This window comes from Pteropus medius, unplaced genomic scaffold (assembly GCF_902729225.1).
Source record: "Pteropus medius unplaced genomic scaffold, Ma_sr-lr_union100, whole genome shotgun sequence".
NCBI lineage: Eukaryota > Metazoa > Chordata > Mammalia > Chiroptera > Pteropodidae > Pteropus > Pteropus medius.
This window is the reverse complement of record NW_024352783.1, coordinates 11,504,032-11,521,978: the sequence shown is the minus strand read 5'-3', so window position 1 is coordinate 11,521,978 and position 17,947 is coordinate 11,504,032. Positions and strand designations below refer to the sequence as shown.

Here is a 17,947-nt window from a genome sequence, read left to right as displayed (position 1 = left end):
TCAGAGAGCAAGCTGTCTTGCTCACCATAGTCTCCATATCACCTAGTACAGACATGCCAGGCATCGCAGATATTGGCTGACTAATGAGGGCCAGCAGCCATGTAGAGCACAGTAGGCCAGCACTGTTCTGGATTTTTTGTTTGTTTGTTTCTATGACATCGTTGTGAAGAGTCAACGTCACTGAAAATTAACCCAGATGTTGTTAACTCCTACAAAGAAGCTTCTTTCTCTCCACCTGACAGCTGTGAGGGAGAAGCTCAAATTGAATCACTTGTACCTCCAGTTGGTGTCTAAGCTTTGCTAAGCATTTAAGTAGAGCGGTTGTGAACTGATTCCACCTCTGTGGACTACAGGGAACAGCAAGTGGAGAGAGGGAGCAAAATGGCTCCAGTCTAATCCTCATATCTCCTGATGATACTAAGCTTCAGTGTCATAGCTGGGGAGACTGAGACTCAGGGTAAGGAGTATGTCTCAAATCTCAGAGTGAGCAGAGAGACCAGGACTTAAGGACTGCTCTGCTAATCTCCACACCCGCACTTGTCTCAGGACACCACAATGCCTCTGTGGCCTCCTCTGACCCTTCTTTCTTCCTTCATTCCATCTGCAACATAGCAACCACATTGCCATCACCCTATACATAATGGGGAGGTTCTGAGCACAGCAGTGAGCTGGTCACATCTGGTCTTCCAGGCAAAAAGGTCCAGAGGACAGAATAATCTGTACTTAGATATTTGGGGTATTTGTATGGCCTCTCTTTCCAGCATAATTGACTGCAGACAAGAGAGAATGTGGTATAACCGTGTGAAATGGCTGACCTCTGTAAGGACAAAGCTCTGCCTGTCAGGCTCATCCCTGTCTGCAATGTCCACAACAGTGCTGGCTGGCAGTAGTTGAGAGAATCAGTGTCTGGCTTCCAGAAGGGCCCCTGCACAGGACAGAAAAGGTACAGGGTGCTGGGTCCTCAGCAGTGCCTTCAGAAACAGGGCCTCTGTTTTCTTCCCCTAAACCTGACAAGTACAGAGTAGAGAGAGATCTCCTACACCACAGCTCTCAGACAAATACTTGGGCCCTTGCACAAAACCATCCATCCTTTCTGGAGCAGAGGACCAGCTTGTGTTTACGTGGTTCCAGCAAAACCAAGTACAAGTGGAAAAAAGGGTATGCCTTTCCTAGCAAAGAATCAGTGGACTTAGAGAGGCAGGTAGGCCCCCAGAATTCTTGTTCATGTTTAGCATTACAATGGCCTGTTTTCAACTAACCACAGTAGCTAAGATTACACACCCCTCTGTCTAGGGTTTGAGGGAGAAAAACCAAGTCTGGAAAATTCAATTGGTAATACTAATTTCAGCCTGTTGGCTGCTACATTTGAATACATGTCTTTATTAGGACAATTATAAGTGCATATACATCTTTTCATTGATATGACTTCAAAGTAGAAATTGTTTCTCAAAATGAGATGTTACTATTTTTTAAAAAAAGCAGACTGCATACAGGAAGCTGCCTTCTCCTGGACCATTTTCACATTATCTGGGAGATGCAATTCAAACAATACAAAATACAGTATTCATCACATTTAACACTGAATCCATCACTGCTCAGAGACTGAGAGTCCAGCGAGTTTTCAGAATAACAAGTTTTCTGTGTTATTTTCTTTTTTTAACTTGGCTATGTCAGTGGTCTGTTGAGCGGATGTGGATATTTCTAGGGAGCATTTCCCAAGAATAGGGTTCCCTCAGCATGGTTCAGGGGAGATGTATAGAGGGATCAGGACTCCACAGCTGCAAAAGGGTGTGACACCCGGGAAAGCTGATGAAGACCCAGTGAGGGAGCCTATGGTGATTATATCAGACCGTAGTCAGAAAAGGAAGATGAAATCTGATCCAATAGAAAGGCTTAGAAACTCTCTGGACTTCACACAGGGAGCACTGTAGCCTTTTGCTATGCAGGCCTTCTGCTCAGACAAGCAGAGAGCCTCTCCTGAGCCTCCTCGCTGGGGTCTCAGCACCTGGCAGAAGTGGGACAAAGAACAGTGCAAACAACACATGGCAGAGATTCAGATTCCAACAAACAGCATGTTTGTGAGCCCCAGTCCCTACAGTCGCCCCTCTCCCAGAGATGCAGAGGCTGGCAGTGGAGGACCACCTTGGAGGTTACAACAAGCCCAAGAGAAGCTCAGGTAGAGGCAGCTCTGGACCTGGAGAAACAGCTGGGTGACCCTTAATCACCTAATGCACTTGACCTGTATTTTGAAAGCAAGAGGGAGAGCCTTTTCCTTTGCAAATGACCTATTTAAATGCATATTTGCTTTAGGTAGGAAGTCTCCTTTTAGAAGCAGATTGAAAGTAGAGAAATTGTTACACAAATAATTTTTCTTGCAGTTTCTACTCTTACCTATTTTTTTCTCCTATAGGGGAGAAACAGAAATGATTCTTTAACTGTAATCAGGATTCAGGGGCATATTTATTTCCTTGGAGTAACAGATTTAATGGTTCTGGTTCATGGATTCTAGAAAAAGATGCTTCCAAATTTTTCATGAGATTTTAAAATATCTTAGATTACCTGGAAAATGACCCTACCACTGAAAATTCAATAATTTCATGTATAATTCAGGAGCCCTATAGAGATAGGTTAATTTTAAAAGAAGGTTCTGTATCCCTCATAACTAATAAAGGTCCCCGATACTCTATTTTTTTCAATATAACATAGCTGTTTAGAGGACATGAATTTTTGGTTGATGAATTGGCCTTCTACCATAAAGATCAAATTTTAAGAAATATTTATAGAAATGCCTAACACGTTACTAATAACCCAAAGATTATTAAATATAAAGACACCTACAATTCAAGATAAATTTACTATACTATACTTTCTGCATGTTATTTGCAGTGTCTTGTCAATTGATATATTTCCTTATTTAATCCTTTTTTTTCTATTTTCTTAATTATAAAAATTTTACTGGGATCTTTAATCAAAGGGGAAAAATATTAGTGAGACCAAATGATAAACTAGCAAACAAATAAGCAAAAATGCAAAAAACCCTCAAGTGCCTACCTTTTTAAAAAGCAAAAATTTTAAGCTGTTTAATGTAATTCTAAAAAATGCCCTCATTAAAGGGAAATGCCCCAAACATCAGGGTTCTTAACCAACTTTAATAATGCTCCATCATTTTCTAAGAGGAACGCCTTGCTGGATGTCCTGGAAGCACAGGTAACAGCAGTAGCAGAGAAGGTCCAGGGTCCACTGTGCAAGGCAAAAGATGAGGGATTGCCAAATGGTGAAAAAAAAATGAGGTTAGATTTTAATCAGGAAGAAATACTCAGTATTGAATATTTTATGGATCAGGTTTTCCAAACCAAAAAAAGTTGAGAATTTTTTCTTGTTATTCCTGTCATTCCCAGAAAAATGCTGGGCTTGACACAACAAAGTTAAAGCACTCTATAGTTCTGAGGTATCAACATCAATGGAAACATTGAGGGTCAGTGACCTCAGAGGTCAGTACTACTGCAACCTGAATTCCCTTGAGCTCTGTTGATCCACCATGGCTCTGTGATCAGTGGGGAACACAAAGTCATCCATTCAAAAATATCACAGCCCTAATCAGGGGCCTGGTCAGAGACCCTGAGGGGCATCTCCTCGCTCTCGGCCTCTGCATGTGTGGAACCCACAATACAGCACAGAGGACATTAGCTTTGAACAAAAACAGAGAATTGGACAACAGATAATATTCCAAACGACACAGATGTGCACAGCATTTCCAGGACCTGGCAACACAATATGTTTTGATTTGTTTCTTGGTGCTCAGTTTAAATTAAAGCTTTCATCTTGAGAGTTCTTTTCCAGGGTCATGGAGACAGTCTTGGATACACATGATGATGGATGAGAGAAAGAATGATGAGAAGAACGTGATGAGATGTAGAGGAGAGCTCGGGATGAAGGGTGCATCTTGCCCTATCCTGGCCTCACACTCCTGCCTGCCTTAGCTCAGGGAAGCCCTGTGATGCTCACTTAGAGGAAGGGTGGGCCTCCTGCCTGGCCCTCTGGAACCTAACCCTCCATTATCCCTTGTGGCTGCCTTCACTAGGGTTTGCCCATGCTGACTAGTCCTGATATCTCCTAGTGGCTGTCGGTCCCAGAACATGATAATGTAGGCAAGGCTCCCTCAGCCTGGGGTCCCAGCCTGTGCAGTTCAGGAATATAAAATTCAGGAACCCGTAGTCAGACCAGGGGCTCCATGGAAAACATATTATAATGTAAAATTATAATGGTTTTGTCTAAGTTCCTATCTGCCACCAGTGACATTAGATAATCGAGCTAAATGAAAATAAACAGAATATATTTTGCTACATAATCAAACAGTGAAAGTAAGGCAAACTGTGCAAAACAAAGCCCTGGGAAATGCATTCAGCCCCGCCCAGGCTGCATAAGGGAACTGTTGGGGCCCTTCTTAACACTGTTTCAGACTCAGCTTCCTACTGTAAGGCTTCCTCAGGCGTCTGACCCAACCTGCGCCTCTCACATCTTGAACCTCCTGTTAACAAGAAGAGAGGGAGACACCATTAAGGCAAGTTCTCGCAGTGGCCAGGCCTCACGCTGAGACACTGAGCTCGTTCCAACAGTGCCCCCACTCCTAATCTCCAAATTCCAAATCACCATGGTGCTGCATCTCTCTTCAGAGGCCCTGGGTAGGGAAGGGTAGTAGGAGAGACGTCATGGCTGAAGCAGAGGAATGGATGGAAGGTAGGAAGCAGAGTGGACAGACTGATACAGCAAGCATGAAGCATGGCAGATGAATGAGGTCATGGAGCTAGCCAGGCACAGTGGTCACACACGACAGGGTGTACTATTTTCACCTAGTGTAGAAGCTAGGCCTGGCCTCACATGGAGCCCAGCCCAGGCTGTCAGCTCATCCAGGGCCTCAGCACCACCCACTGCTTCCACCCACCTCCCACAGTCACCCCAGGACCTCTCAGTGGCTTGGCCAGGGGTGGCCCAGGGACTGAGTACAGGGGTGGCCCTGCTCACCGCTCACCTGGCACAGATGCGTGAATATTGCCCAGCTGCAACCCACCATGGCATGGAGGTCCAGCTCTTCAGCTCTTCCCCAGTGACCCGGGATACTTCAGCAAGACTGGGGTTATGCCCATTTGTCAGATACAGCGAGGTCCAAGGCCAATGGAGTGATGTAATGCCAGGACAATGCTTTCCTGAATTTCCTAACATGAGGCCAGTTCTCTTAGTATCTGTACCCCCAACTGCCCCAGGATTGGTGGGAGGCATACAGAAAGCAGTTTGTCACTTCAGGGCAGCAACAGCTTGACTTACTGTTGCTGGAGGGCAGTCAGCTCTCCTTGGCATGTAGGACGAACCTGTCACCCTCTCTAGGCACAAAGACGGATGCTTCTACAGTGTGAGGAATGAAGGATAGTGGGGGTGGGGTGAGGTGGGGGGATAGCTCAGGTCTGACCTTCTCGCGGGTGCTTTTTTAAGTCTTAGGATTAGCCCAGTCAAGCTCCCATGGACCAGACCTGCTGTTGCTTCCTCAGAAAGTTACCACAGGCTTAGGCAGCCAAGGTAACATCTAGATGCCTTCAGAGGTGGGAGGGCAAGGTGAAGTGGGCCCCTACACACCCAGGAATAAGCCTGCTATCCCCATTGTTTGCAAGAGGGGCCCAGACTGGGAGAGTTAGACAGCTAAAAAGAATGGAAGTGGAGAACAAAAGGTCTTTGGCTGCAGGGGCCTACCAGGACACTTCGACAGCAGGGAAAGAAAGGCTGTAATGTTCTTAAGCTGCACTCACAAAGGAACACATTAGAGCATGTGTCCACAGAGCTATGTGACGCAGGTGATTATGACATGCAGGGACTTTGAGATGTCTTCTCCTGAAATCCATCTGCTCTGTCCTCCATCCACTTCATCTTTCTGGATCCATGGACTGAAATTATGACGAGGGGTCCAGGATGCAGAGTGTGTGTGTGTTTATGTGTAATGGGGGAACGGGGAGAAGAGTAGATATTTAAGGCAACCTTTTTCAAAGCACTACTGACATCAGGGCCTCCCTGTGATCCCTTTCCTTTTGGTATAAATTAGAGACTTAGCAAGAAATCTCAGAAGTAATTATGTAGGGAGGTGAGTAAGGAAAGTTTTAGAAACTAAACCATGTTCACTTTAGGCAGATATTTCCCATGAGTGAAGGCCTAGGAATCTGTGTCCTACAACCTAATTACACAGGGTCATGAAGACTCCAGCAAAAAAAGTGGGGAGGGGTTAGGCTAGGCATCCTGGAGCTGCAGGCCCTTCACGGATTTCCTCCATGTTGTCGGGGACCCGTATGAGGAATCTACAAAATGAATTAACCAGCAAGGGAGTTCCCTGAGAAGCACTTCCACATCTGCTCTCTGGGGATGCAGAGCTCATATCCACTCTCCCTGGCATGGTGTGTAGAAACCCACCCAAGCTTGGAGGTAAAGCTGTTCGCACAGTCCAAGGCCTAGGGAGGGGGTACTGAAGAAGTCCCACTCTAGGTGGTAGAGCAGTGGAGGGCCAAGCATGGACACTTGGGAAAAGGAGTCCTTTATCACCGGCAAATGTAATGGCCACAGCCAGTCCTGCCCAAGAAGGCCAGGATGGGCAGCACCAGCAGCAGCGAATGAGAGAGCATAGGACTCATGCCCCCTGCAGGCCAAGGCTCTGCTGGTGGTCTAGTAGGTTGCTCTGCACAGTAGCTAGGTGGCCACATGCTGGTATCAGATACAAGTTTCATAGCAGATCGTAAGTATGCAGAGCTATGTAAGCTCCAGAGTTATCAAGGGCCTTCTGAGAGGGAATGGAGGGCAGGGTGGGAGGCTTAGCAGTCCAGGGCAACGTTGGAGACCCCAGACACTCTAGATGGGGTCCTGAGCACACAGTCCCTGTGTCCTGGACTCCAACTCCAGTCTCTGTACAACTACTTTCTTCATAACTTAGCAAACCAGGAAAGACCTTAATAAGCACATAAATGCAGGAGCCAGTGTGGCCACAGGTGTGGTAAAGCACTGCTCCCCTTTGGAAGTCTGAGTGGCCACCCAGGAGGCAGGGAGGTCTGCCCTGGAGGAGAATTAGAGCAAATTTACAAAGCACGGGGAGAGACAAGAGCAGAGTGCACTGTGGTCCATCTCGAGGTGGTAGATAACTAGTTTTTTCTTTTCTGAGCAGCCTTTCTCTTCTTCTGTCGCTTCTTTTTTCCTATCTTTTCTTTTTTCCCCACTTTTTCTTCTCTGCGCCCCCTTCGATAAAATTAGTAGAATCATTAATAATGAAGAAATAAACAAGAGTCTGTCTCAGTCTGCACAATATTTAACACTGGCCTGTGTTTCAGTTTCACTCTGTCTTCAGTCCCAGGCCTGGAGGTCCCTGGGCAAAACACTGTCCATCAGTATTTTATTAAAATAAGTTAGATATTTGCCCTGATTCAAAAAAAATGTTATACGGGCTTCCACAAAACCTGGTATCAGCAATCTCCAATTTGCCAAGTTGACCCTGGCTCTAGCTATTGCCTGAGGCTTCCAGGGGGGAAAGGAATTCACATCTAAAAGGGTGTGAAGGCAGCCAGGGCCAGGCTGGACATGGTCCTCTATCTCACCCCAACCTGCTTTCCAGGGCTTTCTTCTTTCTCAATATAGAGCTGAACTCTCTGGCTTTATCTAAAGAATCTCTGCATTGCAAATCAAAGGAGACTGGAGGCTTAGGTTCAGGAGGCCATCTAGGAGAGGAGAAAGAAGGCGGCCCCACACCACCTCTCCTTTCTGGATGCCTGTGCACACCTGCTGGGAATGACTGGGATTGTTCTGGAGAGCGAGGGAGAGAGCTGGTTAGCAGAATTTTATTAGAGCAACTGGCTCATGACCATCACATTAAAATGATTCAGGCTGAATGGTATTTAATGATTTATGGAATAAGACTACCTGTTCCAGAGAAAGCTAGATATTAACCATGGGCTGGAATCATGGGATTTTTACATGGGAAAATGTGAGAGCTGGATATTACAAGGGTTGAGTCTCTAGAGATTACATGGGGATGTTAGGAGAACGAGGAGAAAGAATGGGAGAGGAATTAGTGAGTCGAATATTATTCTTCAGAAAACTAGCACTGCTGCTTCCACTGGGTTAAAAAAAAAAAGAGAGAGAGAGATGCAAAAACTTGAGGGATCTAAAGCGCCTAACCAGTAGGCTAGCTTATTTTCACAAAACTGGGAAATGTTTAAGAGTTCCGCGTCTAGCAACTAATGGAGTTTATTTCAGGTAAATAAATTCCCACATACAGTAGGATGTTTATACCATAATACAATTAGCATTTATTGCTAGTGCATATAATGTCACATTTGATACAATTTTAGTACAAGTGAAAAAATACACTGTGGCTAACATTAAAAGCTGTAATGTAATCACATTTCTGTCATATGTATTTCTTTACAAACTGCCAGTAGTTTAAGATAATAGAAAAATGTAACCTACTGACATCCATATGGCTCCATTTCAAATGTATGAATTGTTCAACTATAAATATATTCTGAAATACATTTGTTTTCTAAAGAAATGTTTAAAAATCGTGCACAAAAATATATTAAAAAAATGCCTTGCAAAAAGTTACAAATAGCACCAGGCCCATCTGTGGATCACAATTATGCGTGGAAATTTCATTGTGCCAACATTTCTGATTGCAACCTGAAACCCTGCTGTAGCTTCAGGAGCATGGGTTAGTGGCAAGAGGCTTGTTTTTTCATTTATTTTTTCACCTCAGATTTCAGAAACCTTGGTATTTGTACAGCCTTCATGGCACACACAGGCTTCAGGGACAATCACAGAAACCAAATCCTCAAAGCAAGCTCTCTGATTGAAAACTGCATTTGAATCTGCAAAGACTTGTCGTTCATGGGAAGGCAAAGACATGGTCTCCCATGCCCCAAGAGAAGGCCAGTCTCATTCTGGAGGAGCAGAGCAGATACTCACAGAGGGCCTGAGCAGGAGGGAGGGCAAAGGGAGGAGGGAGCTGCAGGGCAGGAGCCCAGTGACCATCCTCCTCCCTTGAGTGCATACAGAAATGAGAAGCAGAAGCAAGATTAAAGCATGCTCTTGGAGGCAGGGAGAGGCTAAGAATGTTTGGTAGGTCTCTGAGCACAGCCCCCAGTGGCAGTGGCTTCTACATGGAGCTCACAGGTACATTCACTGAGCTTGAAAGAGAAGATGCAGGTGGTGGCTAGCATAGTCGGTATCTGAAAGCCACCTTGAGCCTTCATTTCAGGAAGGGTGTACCCTGCGGGAGCTGCCCATAATCTTCCTCCATGCCTTAGCGTCTGGAGGAGGGACACTTTTTTGAGCTCCATGCTTGGCTATCACCTGACTGTGCTCAGACTCCCCAGGGGAGAAGAGGTAAAACTTTAAAACAAACCAAATACAAATCTTGAAGTAATCACTGATTAAAAAAAATAATAATAATGAGAATGATGATGACTGTGATGATCATGAGGGAAGTGACTGGAGAGAAATGCTGTTTAGATAATACAATTTCTTAGAAAAACCCCAGTTATAAAATAGTCAATGTGCAAGGGTCCGGGGTGCAAATGAATATAAGCTGTGATATCGTACCATATGCCATAAATGCAATTGTGTATATGCTGGGCAAACCTCTTGCCCATTCCCAGGTCACTGCACTGCCCCATAGGCACACCTGGCCCTCATCATTCAGGCCTTCCTCCTCCCTGCACCTTTGCCTTTTCACCTTTCATACAGTTTTAGCTTTCCTCCAGTAGCTCTAGTGGAAAGTCCTTTTTGGCTGTTGTGCTTACTTGTTTAAAGCTTTCTCCAGGTATTCCTGAATCCACTTCAATTTTGGGTCAATGCACACTTGTCTGTTATTATTCTTCAGCCTTGCCCTGCCAAAACAGAAGAAGAGACAATGTGCAGCTAAATAGGAGAAGGCACTGCTGTGAACTGTGCTGTGCATTTGTTCATCCGACACTCATGTCAGAACCTTTACTGGAGCCAAGTACCTGCTTGGCAGGCTCAGGTTCATGAGGAACTAAAGTGCACTAGTGAAACACAATGCTAGCAGTGTGGCAAGTTTTACAGCAGAGATACAGGAAGTGAAAAGGTCTTTAGGGGGCATACCACAAAGAATTCCCATAGCGATCATTTGAGCTGGACAGTGAAGAATAAGTAGGAGCTGGGCAAATGAAGTATGGCAGGGTGGGGGCAAAGCAAGAGCAAATACACCAGAGGGTAACAGCACACAGAGAGTGTGAAGGAAGAGTGGGAGACAGGATGCTCAAGAAGCCTGTAGACAGAAGTGGGACTTTATATGCATGATTATGGGAACTTGTGAGAATTTTAAACTGGAGAGTAACAGAGGCAGGTATTTATTTCGATGGACCATCTTAATAGTACATGGGAGACAGAATTAAGAGTAAGCCTGGAAGCAGGAAATCTGCAAAGAGGAACTGAAATAATCTAGGGGATGGGGAGAGGTGAGAGTGTAATGAGGGGAGGGCCAGTGCAGGTTAGGGGAGAGGTAGTGTAGATGCTTTGCCAGAAAATGGTTTTCAGAGAGATTTTACAAGTTTACTGAATGTTTCATCATTTCAATTGTTTTTCAAAAGTTCATACCACATCTTCCTCTCACTTCTCAAGTCCATTCACAGCCTCTCTGCCTAGAAACTCCTGGAGAAAGACCTGGACTTATCTTTGGATCCCTGTCCTTAAAGCCCTGGGTACGAGGTAATCTCAAGTAACTTGAGAACACTCCTGGCCAGCCACTCACAGGTCTATGAGGACAACTAAGGCCAGCACTGTGGCTCTGGGACACCCAGAGGAGTCTTCGCACAGCCTGCCTATTAAGTGAATGAGGTGTGTAGAGGGTTGTAGCTTGAAGCAAGGTGGACGGAAGTAAGTTCAAATCTGAGTACTACTGTTAATTGACTTTGTGTCTGCCCGGAGCTGAAAATTATAAAGTGCATTCCTAGGCAAGTGAATCAGCATAATCTGTACTGTAAAGCAGGCCAATGCTGTTAAATTCAATATCTGATAAAATATCATACCCCTCAAAGGACAGATAGTATTTTATTACAAGCAAAGTAAGTGAAAATACATTAATATTCTAATGCTCCGAAAAATTTGTAAATGACAAATCCATCAAGGCAGCAAAGGCTAGAAAGAAAAAAAATTGAACCTAAAAGTTCGTGTTGGGTAAAAAAGTCTTTAGGAAGTTGCAGCTTCCATTCTAACTGCTGTGTCCCCAACTGTTTTTAGTACTGGGACTTTTCAGGAGGTGAGATCTCACCCAGGAGATGCCTAGCATCACCTCCCTGGCATCTAGACACACTAGGATGCTTACTGTGTGCAAGTATTGGTACATAGGAGCATTGGAGTGCCAAGCAATGGATAGTCACGTGTGGCTTTCTTGCACACCTTGCCCAGCCACCTGCACCAAAGCCCACAGATCTCTGTGTTTTAATGCATGTGTGATTTTGGTTTGTCTCATTTCCTACAGGAATTAAATCAAATGTTAGCATTAGCAAAACCAAAAACAGATATGTTGTGTTTGAGAAAATGTAGTTAAGTGAGCTGATAATTTTGAGTTTTACCAAATGGTTAAAGATGACTTCAACTAAATTTGGGTTTTGTGAATTTGTGCTATGTAAGAAAGAATTAATTTAGAGTACCAAAGCCCTGAAACTGGCAGGACTGGCTAATTACTGAACTTGAGCACAAACTTTGATGAGGCCCATGTTTCTCCAGTCTGGAGATGTGTCCGAATATGCTGTTATTTCCTGTGCTGAAGGAAGTAAGCTTGGAAAGAAGAGACAAGGACTACAATGAGCATAGCAAGGCACCACAAGGGTCAGAATGGGTTTGGAAACTACTGCCTGGTGGTGTACTCAAATCTGCGCAGTATAACAACTGTCTCTAATTTTGCCAAGTTCAAGGCTGGAGACTTGACATGTGTCTCTAGCTTTACCAAGTCTGCCAGTTAGATGTTACTGCACCCATTACATGTAATATTCCTGAGGGATGATGCTCCAACTTACACAATCTGAAGGGCACAGTTTGGAGTGTTGAGGATTTTGAGATGCTTGATGTTGGCCCTGGCAACGTGGCTCTCGAAGAATCGGCAAGGACATCTGTAGCTCAGGCTGACCGGTTTTCCTGGAAGTGGTAATGAGAACAAAGCAACTTGTTATTATCTTGCCAGTCCTCGCAGATACACATGTATCTGGGTCTGCAGCTGGGGGAGAAGATGGTGGAATGACGGCCGGATGGAGAGCAGTGGGATGAGTCACAGTGCGTCCTGGCAAAGACTTTCTCCTTGGGTAGCACGGTGAGATCTGGTAGTCTCAGGCTCAACTTTGACAGGGCAAGAGGCCAAAAATACCTGTAGAGTGTGGGACCCTAGGAAGGAGGGTGGGGAAATTAAAATAAGAAGCCTTCGTCAGGTGTCTTAACATCTATGATGTTAATCATAGATGAGAACTGTTTCAGTCTAAGGAACTGAGGTTCCCAGTTACTCTTTGCAAAATTAACTCCTCCAGGGCCAACTGAGGAAGTCTTTCCTACACAGAGAGGAGGAATACAGAGGTTCCAGGTTCTCCTTCCTCTTCTAGTGTAGGCATCATCCAGGACACCATCACAGCTCGCCTGAGAATGCTGCCCTCCCCCACCTGCAATCTTCTTGCCTCATATTTACCTTAAGCCCAGGCAACCACAAAAGAATCCAGGCCGGCTTCCTACCTGGGAGTCCCCAGAAGGCAGGCCAAGGGCCCACTCTTTCCCCAGCACTCATGCAAAGGCATGGAGATTATCAAGGCTGGAGTCAAATGTGGCTTTCATTGCCTGTGCAAGGACCCTACAGCCTCCTAGATTGTATTACATCTTTGTTTGCTAATTCACCAATTTGCAAAATGCCATAATTGACACTCATTAGTGTAAATTAGCAAAGGGCTTCTGCAGAATCCACCCTCACCTTTAAGTCTAGAATTGCAAACCCTGGGGGGATGGGGAGGAGCTGGGATTTGTGAGGGGTTTTTTCCTGCAGATTTTATCCCAGCCCTACTTAATAACCTAAATTATTTGAATTTGTGGATTCTTTCATTAGGGATTAGATGTACGTCTGAGAATATTTAGTCCAGAATTTTTTTCTTTTTTCTTTTTTAAGTGCTCCTGTTTACAGAGCTCTCAGAGGCCTCCTGGTGGTTCTGAAGTTCTGCACTTTTGGGCAAGAGAACTGGGGAAACTGCAAGAAACCATGCAAGTGAGAGACTTCTTTTTTTTCCTAAAGGCTGCATTCAGTTGAGAGATGGCATGACCTGGGTACAGCAGCCTATTGAGCCACCAAGTCTGGGAGTGAAAAGCAGACCACCCCTCCTCCCCAAAACAAAATGCGACACCATTAAAAACAGAGGAAGAAAGCCTGACTCCGGGCACTCAGTTGACTCTGGTTGTTGGACACCATCAGGGCAACCTTCACATGACCCCTCATCTAACTTCAGAAAATTTACATTAGGGCCTGACTTTAACAACTGCACCCAGCCCCTAAATGAGATGTCTGTATTGCTCTGTAACCAGATCACCTGGGAAAGCAGCCTCAGGGCTGGGGGCTGGACAGCCTGGGTAAAGGAGGAGACAGTCTCCCCTCTGAGTGTCCGCCTCCAGGTTTCTCTAGAATTCATGGGTCCTCCTGAGCTGAGCAGAAACTCGGCAGGTGGTGAGGCAGGATAGGCCTCAAACCCAGAGCAATAGGGAGCTGAAGGTACATGATATGAATACTATAGTGAGTGGAGGCTGCTGCTCTCAGTGTCCAAGAAGCTGTTCTGGTTCCACTAACCACACAGTAAAGAACAGGCCATAAATGAGAGCCTACTCTGGACTCAAAACACAGGCTTTCTCTTTTTCTCCTCTTTCCCCTTTCATCCCCTGGTATTATCCATTCCTTCAAAGGCAACTCTTATTCCTGCTCCCAGGACCCAGTTGCCTTCCTATCAAGTGTGGAATTTCAAAAGGTTTTCTAAAGTGACAGAGCCACGAATGCCTTTACGAGAGAACTTAGCACTGTGTCCACCTGCTGTCCTTTCTTACAGCTTTTTTGTCAATATTATTAACTTTTCCAACTGTTTTGGATGTGACTCCATATACAGAAAAGATACCTGGTTAGCCCAGGTGTTACTGGGGGTTGGGACCTGGTGACCTTAGCTTTGTTTCAGAGCATTTACTAGAGAACCTTCCACTCTATAAAGAGACAGAAGCCCCAGCCACCCTCTCCACTCAGGCCTGGGAATGGGGCCTACCCTGAGTTTAACCCCTGGAGGCCCAGGCACTCAGGTGCCCAGGTATTTGGCTGAGGTTGGCCAGTGGAGTGAGGGCAGGAAGCTCTGAGCTTCAACAAGGGTGTCTCTGAAGTGCAGCTTTGGGACTCAGCATGGGTACACTGGCTCCAGGAGTTCAAAAAGTACATTCTGGCTTTGGCATGCAAGGAAAACCAGAGCAGCCTAGAGCCCGAGACTCTGCCCTGACCACTTGGCTGCCAAGAGAGCAAGCGACCAACCCTTCTCAGGGTCAGGAGCAGTGTGTAGATGTGCTACTCCAGGTAAATGTGCCCAGGACTAAATGACCTGGATTCCCACATTCCAGGTCTTTCTGCAGCTCCCCAGGGGAGAAGGCAGCTAGAGGCTACATCATTTTCCCAGAGAGGTGCACAATGACACTTCCACTCTCGCTAGACTTCTCAATTATTAATACCAAAATCTGAGTGCCTCCATGACCTGTGGAGACACAGCTTAGCATACTTTTTCAGCTAGGAGAAAAATTCTAAATTGCCTTTGATCTGGTTCCTCTGCAGCTCTGACTGGCAACTTGCTACACTTTTAAAGAACACTTTCCGGAGATCAGCCAAGAACCCCTGTTAGCCCAGGGTCCCCTGTTTGGCCCAGTCCCATGCATGCTCACCTTACACACACTGGCCTCCCCACTATGGCCACCACCTGCCAGGATGTAGCAAGGATCCTCCCAGAACCCAGCCTAGTGCTCCAAAAGCTCTTGAAAAGCTGCTCCAAGAGCACTCCGTGTCCTTCAGTCCTTTCCCTTTTTGTTGGAAACTTCACAGCCAAGAACAGAATAGGCAGCATGGCCTGACTAACATGATTTTGTTTTGTGTGTTCAGAGGCAACAGTTTATTTTGGTTTGCAGCAGCAGCAGCAGCAGCAGCGGTATCCTGTGACAGGACAGGGAGATAGATTCTCTTAAGCTTCAAAAGGAAAAAAAAAAAAAAGCTCTTTCCCTCTCGGTGAAATGGGACACCACCTTGCCCAATGGCCTAAGAACTTGGCGAATAAACTTTGCTGCGGGGCTCATTCTGAGGTTGAGCACTAGCTTGGCTGGCTACAAAGGCGCCTGTTTAGCAGGTGTGTTTTGGAGGCGAGGGCACGCTCGATCTGTATGTGCTTCTAGGCATCTTTAGGGTGACCCCTGGAAGAGGCAGGGAGGCCATGGCTGGATATGCGCCCAGGTACATGACTGCGGACCGTGGCGCTATGCAGAAGTATGGGCCGCGTGGGTGGCTCAAACTCGACAGATGCTCAGTACGCAAAGCCTGGCTGGGTGGCTGCAGAGTGAGGGGCCGCCACGCTGCTGAACCTGATCACACTGCCACCGCAAGCATGCCACGATGCAAGTCGGGCTTTTTGCAAAAGAGCTCTCTCCTACACCAACCGAGGATCCCATCTCCAGCACTGTGCGCAGCAGCACAGCCTCAGAGCCTATTCGTCTCTGGAAACCGAGCAAGGCGCGGGAAGGAGCTAGCTGTGGAGCGGGTGGGCAAGGGCCAGGGACCCGAGCCTCCCCCCGACCCCCGCCCCAGTGCCCACTCGGAACGCACTTTCAGCGTGTCCACCCAGTTCAGTTATCCTGCCAGATCTCTGTGCAGCCCGCTCTAGGTCTGGCGGTCGCTCCGTCGCCCCAGAGCCTGAGACCGGCTGCGGGGAGCAAAGCCTCAGTTACGTGGCGCTGCGCGTGGGGCTCTAGACGCCATACCACGAGAGCTTGCGCCCTGCGAAATGGGCTGCGTTGCCCTATGCAAAGCAGCGCAAACTGAGTTCGCTCAGGGTAGCAAGGGCGCAGGCACAGGAGCCGAGGCCCCGCACGGAACCCGGAGCCCGGAGCCCAAACCCTGCTCAGCCTCTGCCGCCGAGCGTACTCACCGTCGCTGAGGCAGAGCGCAGTCAGCACGAGGGCCAGCACGATGACAACCTTGGCATCCATGGCACGGGTGGGCGGCAGCGGGAGGATCGAGGCCGGATACCGAGTTGTGGCGGGTGCGGAGAGGGAAAGTGCGGCGGCAGAGAGAGCGCGTCTGGCGCTTTAGAGGCAAAGCAGTGGAGGAGGGGGAGGGGCGGCGAGAGGCGGCGAGGGGCGGGCCGCGCAGCGAGGGCCGGGTCTGGAACGGAGTCCGGGAGGAGGCCAGGGGCTCTGACTAGTGTCCCCTCCCACAAGCTCGCTCCAACTGTCTCCTTCGTACCACCCCTCCTCCACTCCAGGGATACCCAAGGGGCTGCGGTGCTCTCAGTTCTTTGGACTTCGTGGGTTCCACTGGGCCCTGCTCTGTAAGCTTGACCGCAGTGAGAAGCCAAGCGGCGCAGTGAGGTTGGCCTGAAGTGTTGGATATTGTTCCTGTTGTCCAGATGGAGAACTTAAGTCCCATAGGCGAGAACTGAATGAGAACCAAGGAAAAGCAATGTCAGTCCTAGGGGTGAGGGCCGACTGGGAGGGTAACATGCAAGGTAGCTAAAAGCGTCCTGTTTTTGAAGCGTAGGACCTCAATTTGACTACCAGCCCAGGCCCACTGTGCCACTGCCCCAAAGCTTGGCCTAAGAGCATACGAAATGGATCTTTGCAATCAGAGCAACTCCGATTCCAAGCCAACGCTATTGCTTACTAGTCAAGCCTCAGTTTTCTCAACTGTAAAACGGGGGCTCTAAATAGGATGCTGTGCCGCCAAAAGGAAACAAAAGCAGTTTCTTCCTAGGATCTTATTAAGTTTAACACTTTGTACCTCTGTTCTCTCAATTGTGAAATGGGCAAATTACAGTTCCCACCCCGCGGAGTGAAACCAGGGAATTGATTGAGACTTCCCTCGAAGTGCACCTCGAAGTGCTCAGTACTCCATAAATGGAAGCTAGAAATAACTGTAAACTTTAGTGTTTTCTCCCTCTCCCCAGTGAACGCCCTGCAAGACCCAAAATGCTGAGAGAACACCTCTTCTTCTCTCTCTGCCCACCCTGACAAGGCCCTTGATGTTGGCCTATCTGGTCCAGAGAACAGCAGAGAGGACCCGCGGTGGTGTCTAGCCCTCTTGGCAGGCCACTGCGCCCAACCTGAATACCCTGAGCAAGTTGGGGTGCAGCAGGCTGCCTGGGAGGCCCTGGTGAGAAGGGCTCCCTTTTGGGCCTCGCTAGTGTCTCCCACAGGAGGCTCCAGCCACCTCTCCTTACCCTTTTCTGTATAGCCAGTGTAGAGGATTCTGTCCTGGTGTGCATCCAAGGACAGGTTTCTGTCCCTGGGGAATACCGGAGTCTAGGCCAGACAAGGAGTGGGCTGGGCTTGCTGGGCCTGGGCTCAGTTGTTCCAGCTGGAGACCACCAAAGAGAGAGGTCAGCAGGAAACTGCAAGAGCTCCTGGACTCCCGCCATGGGGATGAGTGTCGTTTGTGTCTATTTTTCCAAAACTGCTTTCATGCTAGATTAGATGCACTGTGAAACTGCATTCTTTCTGCATTCATTCATTCACTCTGGGTGAACCCACTTGTGGGCCCTGGGCCTAGAGCGGGGAACCCCACTGACTTGGTTCCTGCCTGTGAAGAACTAACAACACAGTAGAGAAGACAGTTCTCAGGCAGTCCCCGAACTCCACTTCTTCGTGGGAGATGGTG

The 17,947-nt window shown here is 47.3% G+C and overlaps 1 protein-coding gene across 2 annotated transcripts; it reads right to left on the bottom strand.

Moving 5' to 3' along the window:
- Positions 1-1,360: 1,360 nt before the first annotated feature.
- On the bottom strand, positions 1,361-16,405 carry CXCL12 (C-X-C motif chemokine ligand 12). 2 transcript variants are annotated; one of them, XM_039847644.1, is made up of 4 exons: positions 16,221-16,401; positions 12,060-12,177; positions 9,822-9,908; positions 1,361-4,528 (listed from the first exon to the last, which is right to left on the bottom strand). In XM_039847644.1, the coding sequence occupies exons 1-4, from the start codon at positions 16,279-16,281 to the stop codon at positions 4,513-4,515; spliced, it is 282 nt and encodes a 93-aa protein (XP_039703578.1). In that variant the 5' UTR covers positions 16,282-16,401; the 3' UTR covers positions 1,361-4,512. The 2 variants fall into 2 exon arrangements, with proteins under 2 accessions (XP_039703578.1, XP_039703577.1); XM_039847643.1 differs by lacking the exon at positions 1,361-4,528 and adding an exon at positions 4,535-7,263 and having other exon boundaries at positions 16,221-16,405.
- Positions 16,406-17,947: the final 1,542 nt, after the last annotated feature.

Coding starts and splice junctions, on each gene's coding strand:
- CXCL12 (XM_039847643.1), bottom strand. CDS start 16,281: ATGGATGCCAAGGTTGTCATCGTGCTGGCCCTCGTGCTGACTGCGCTC. Junction 12,178..16,220: donor TGCGCTCTGCCTCAGCGACG/GTGAGTACGCTC, acceptor TACCACTTCCAG/GAAAACCGGTCAGCCTGAGC. Junction 7,264..9,821: donor CTGGAGAAAGCTTTAAACAA/GTAAGCACAACA, acceptor ATTTTATCGAAG/GGGGCGCAGAGAAGAAAAAG.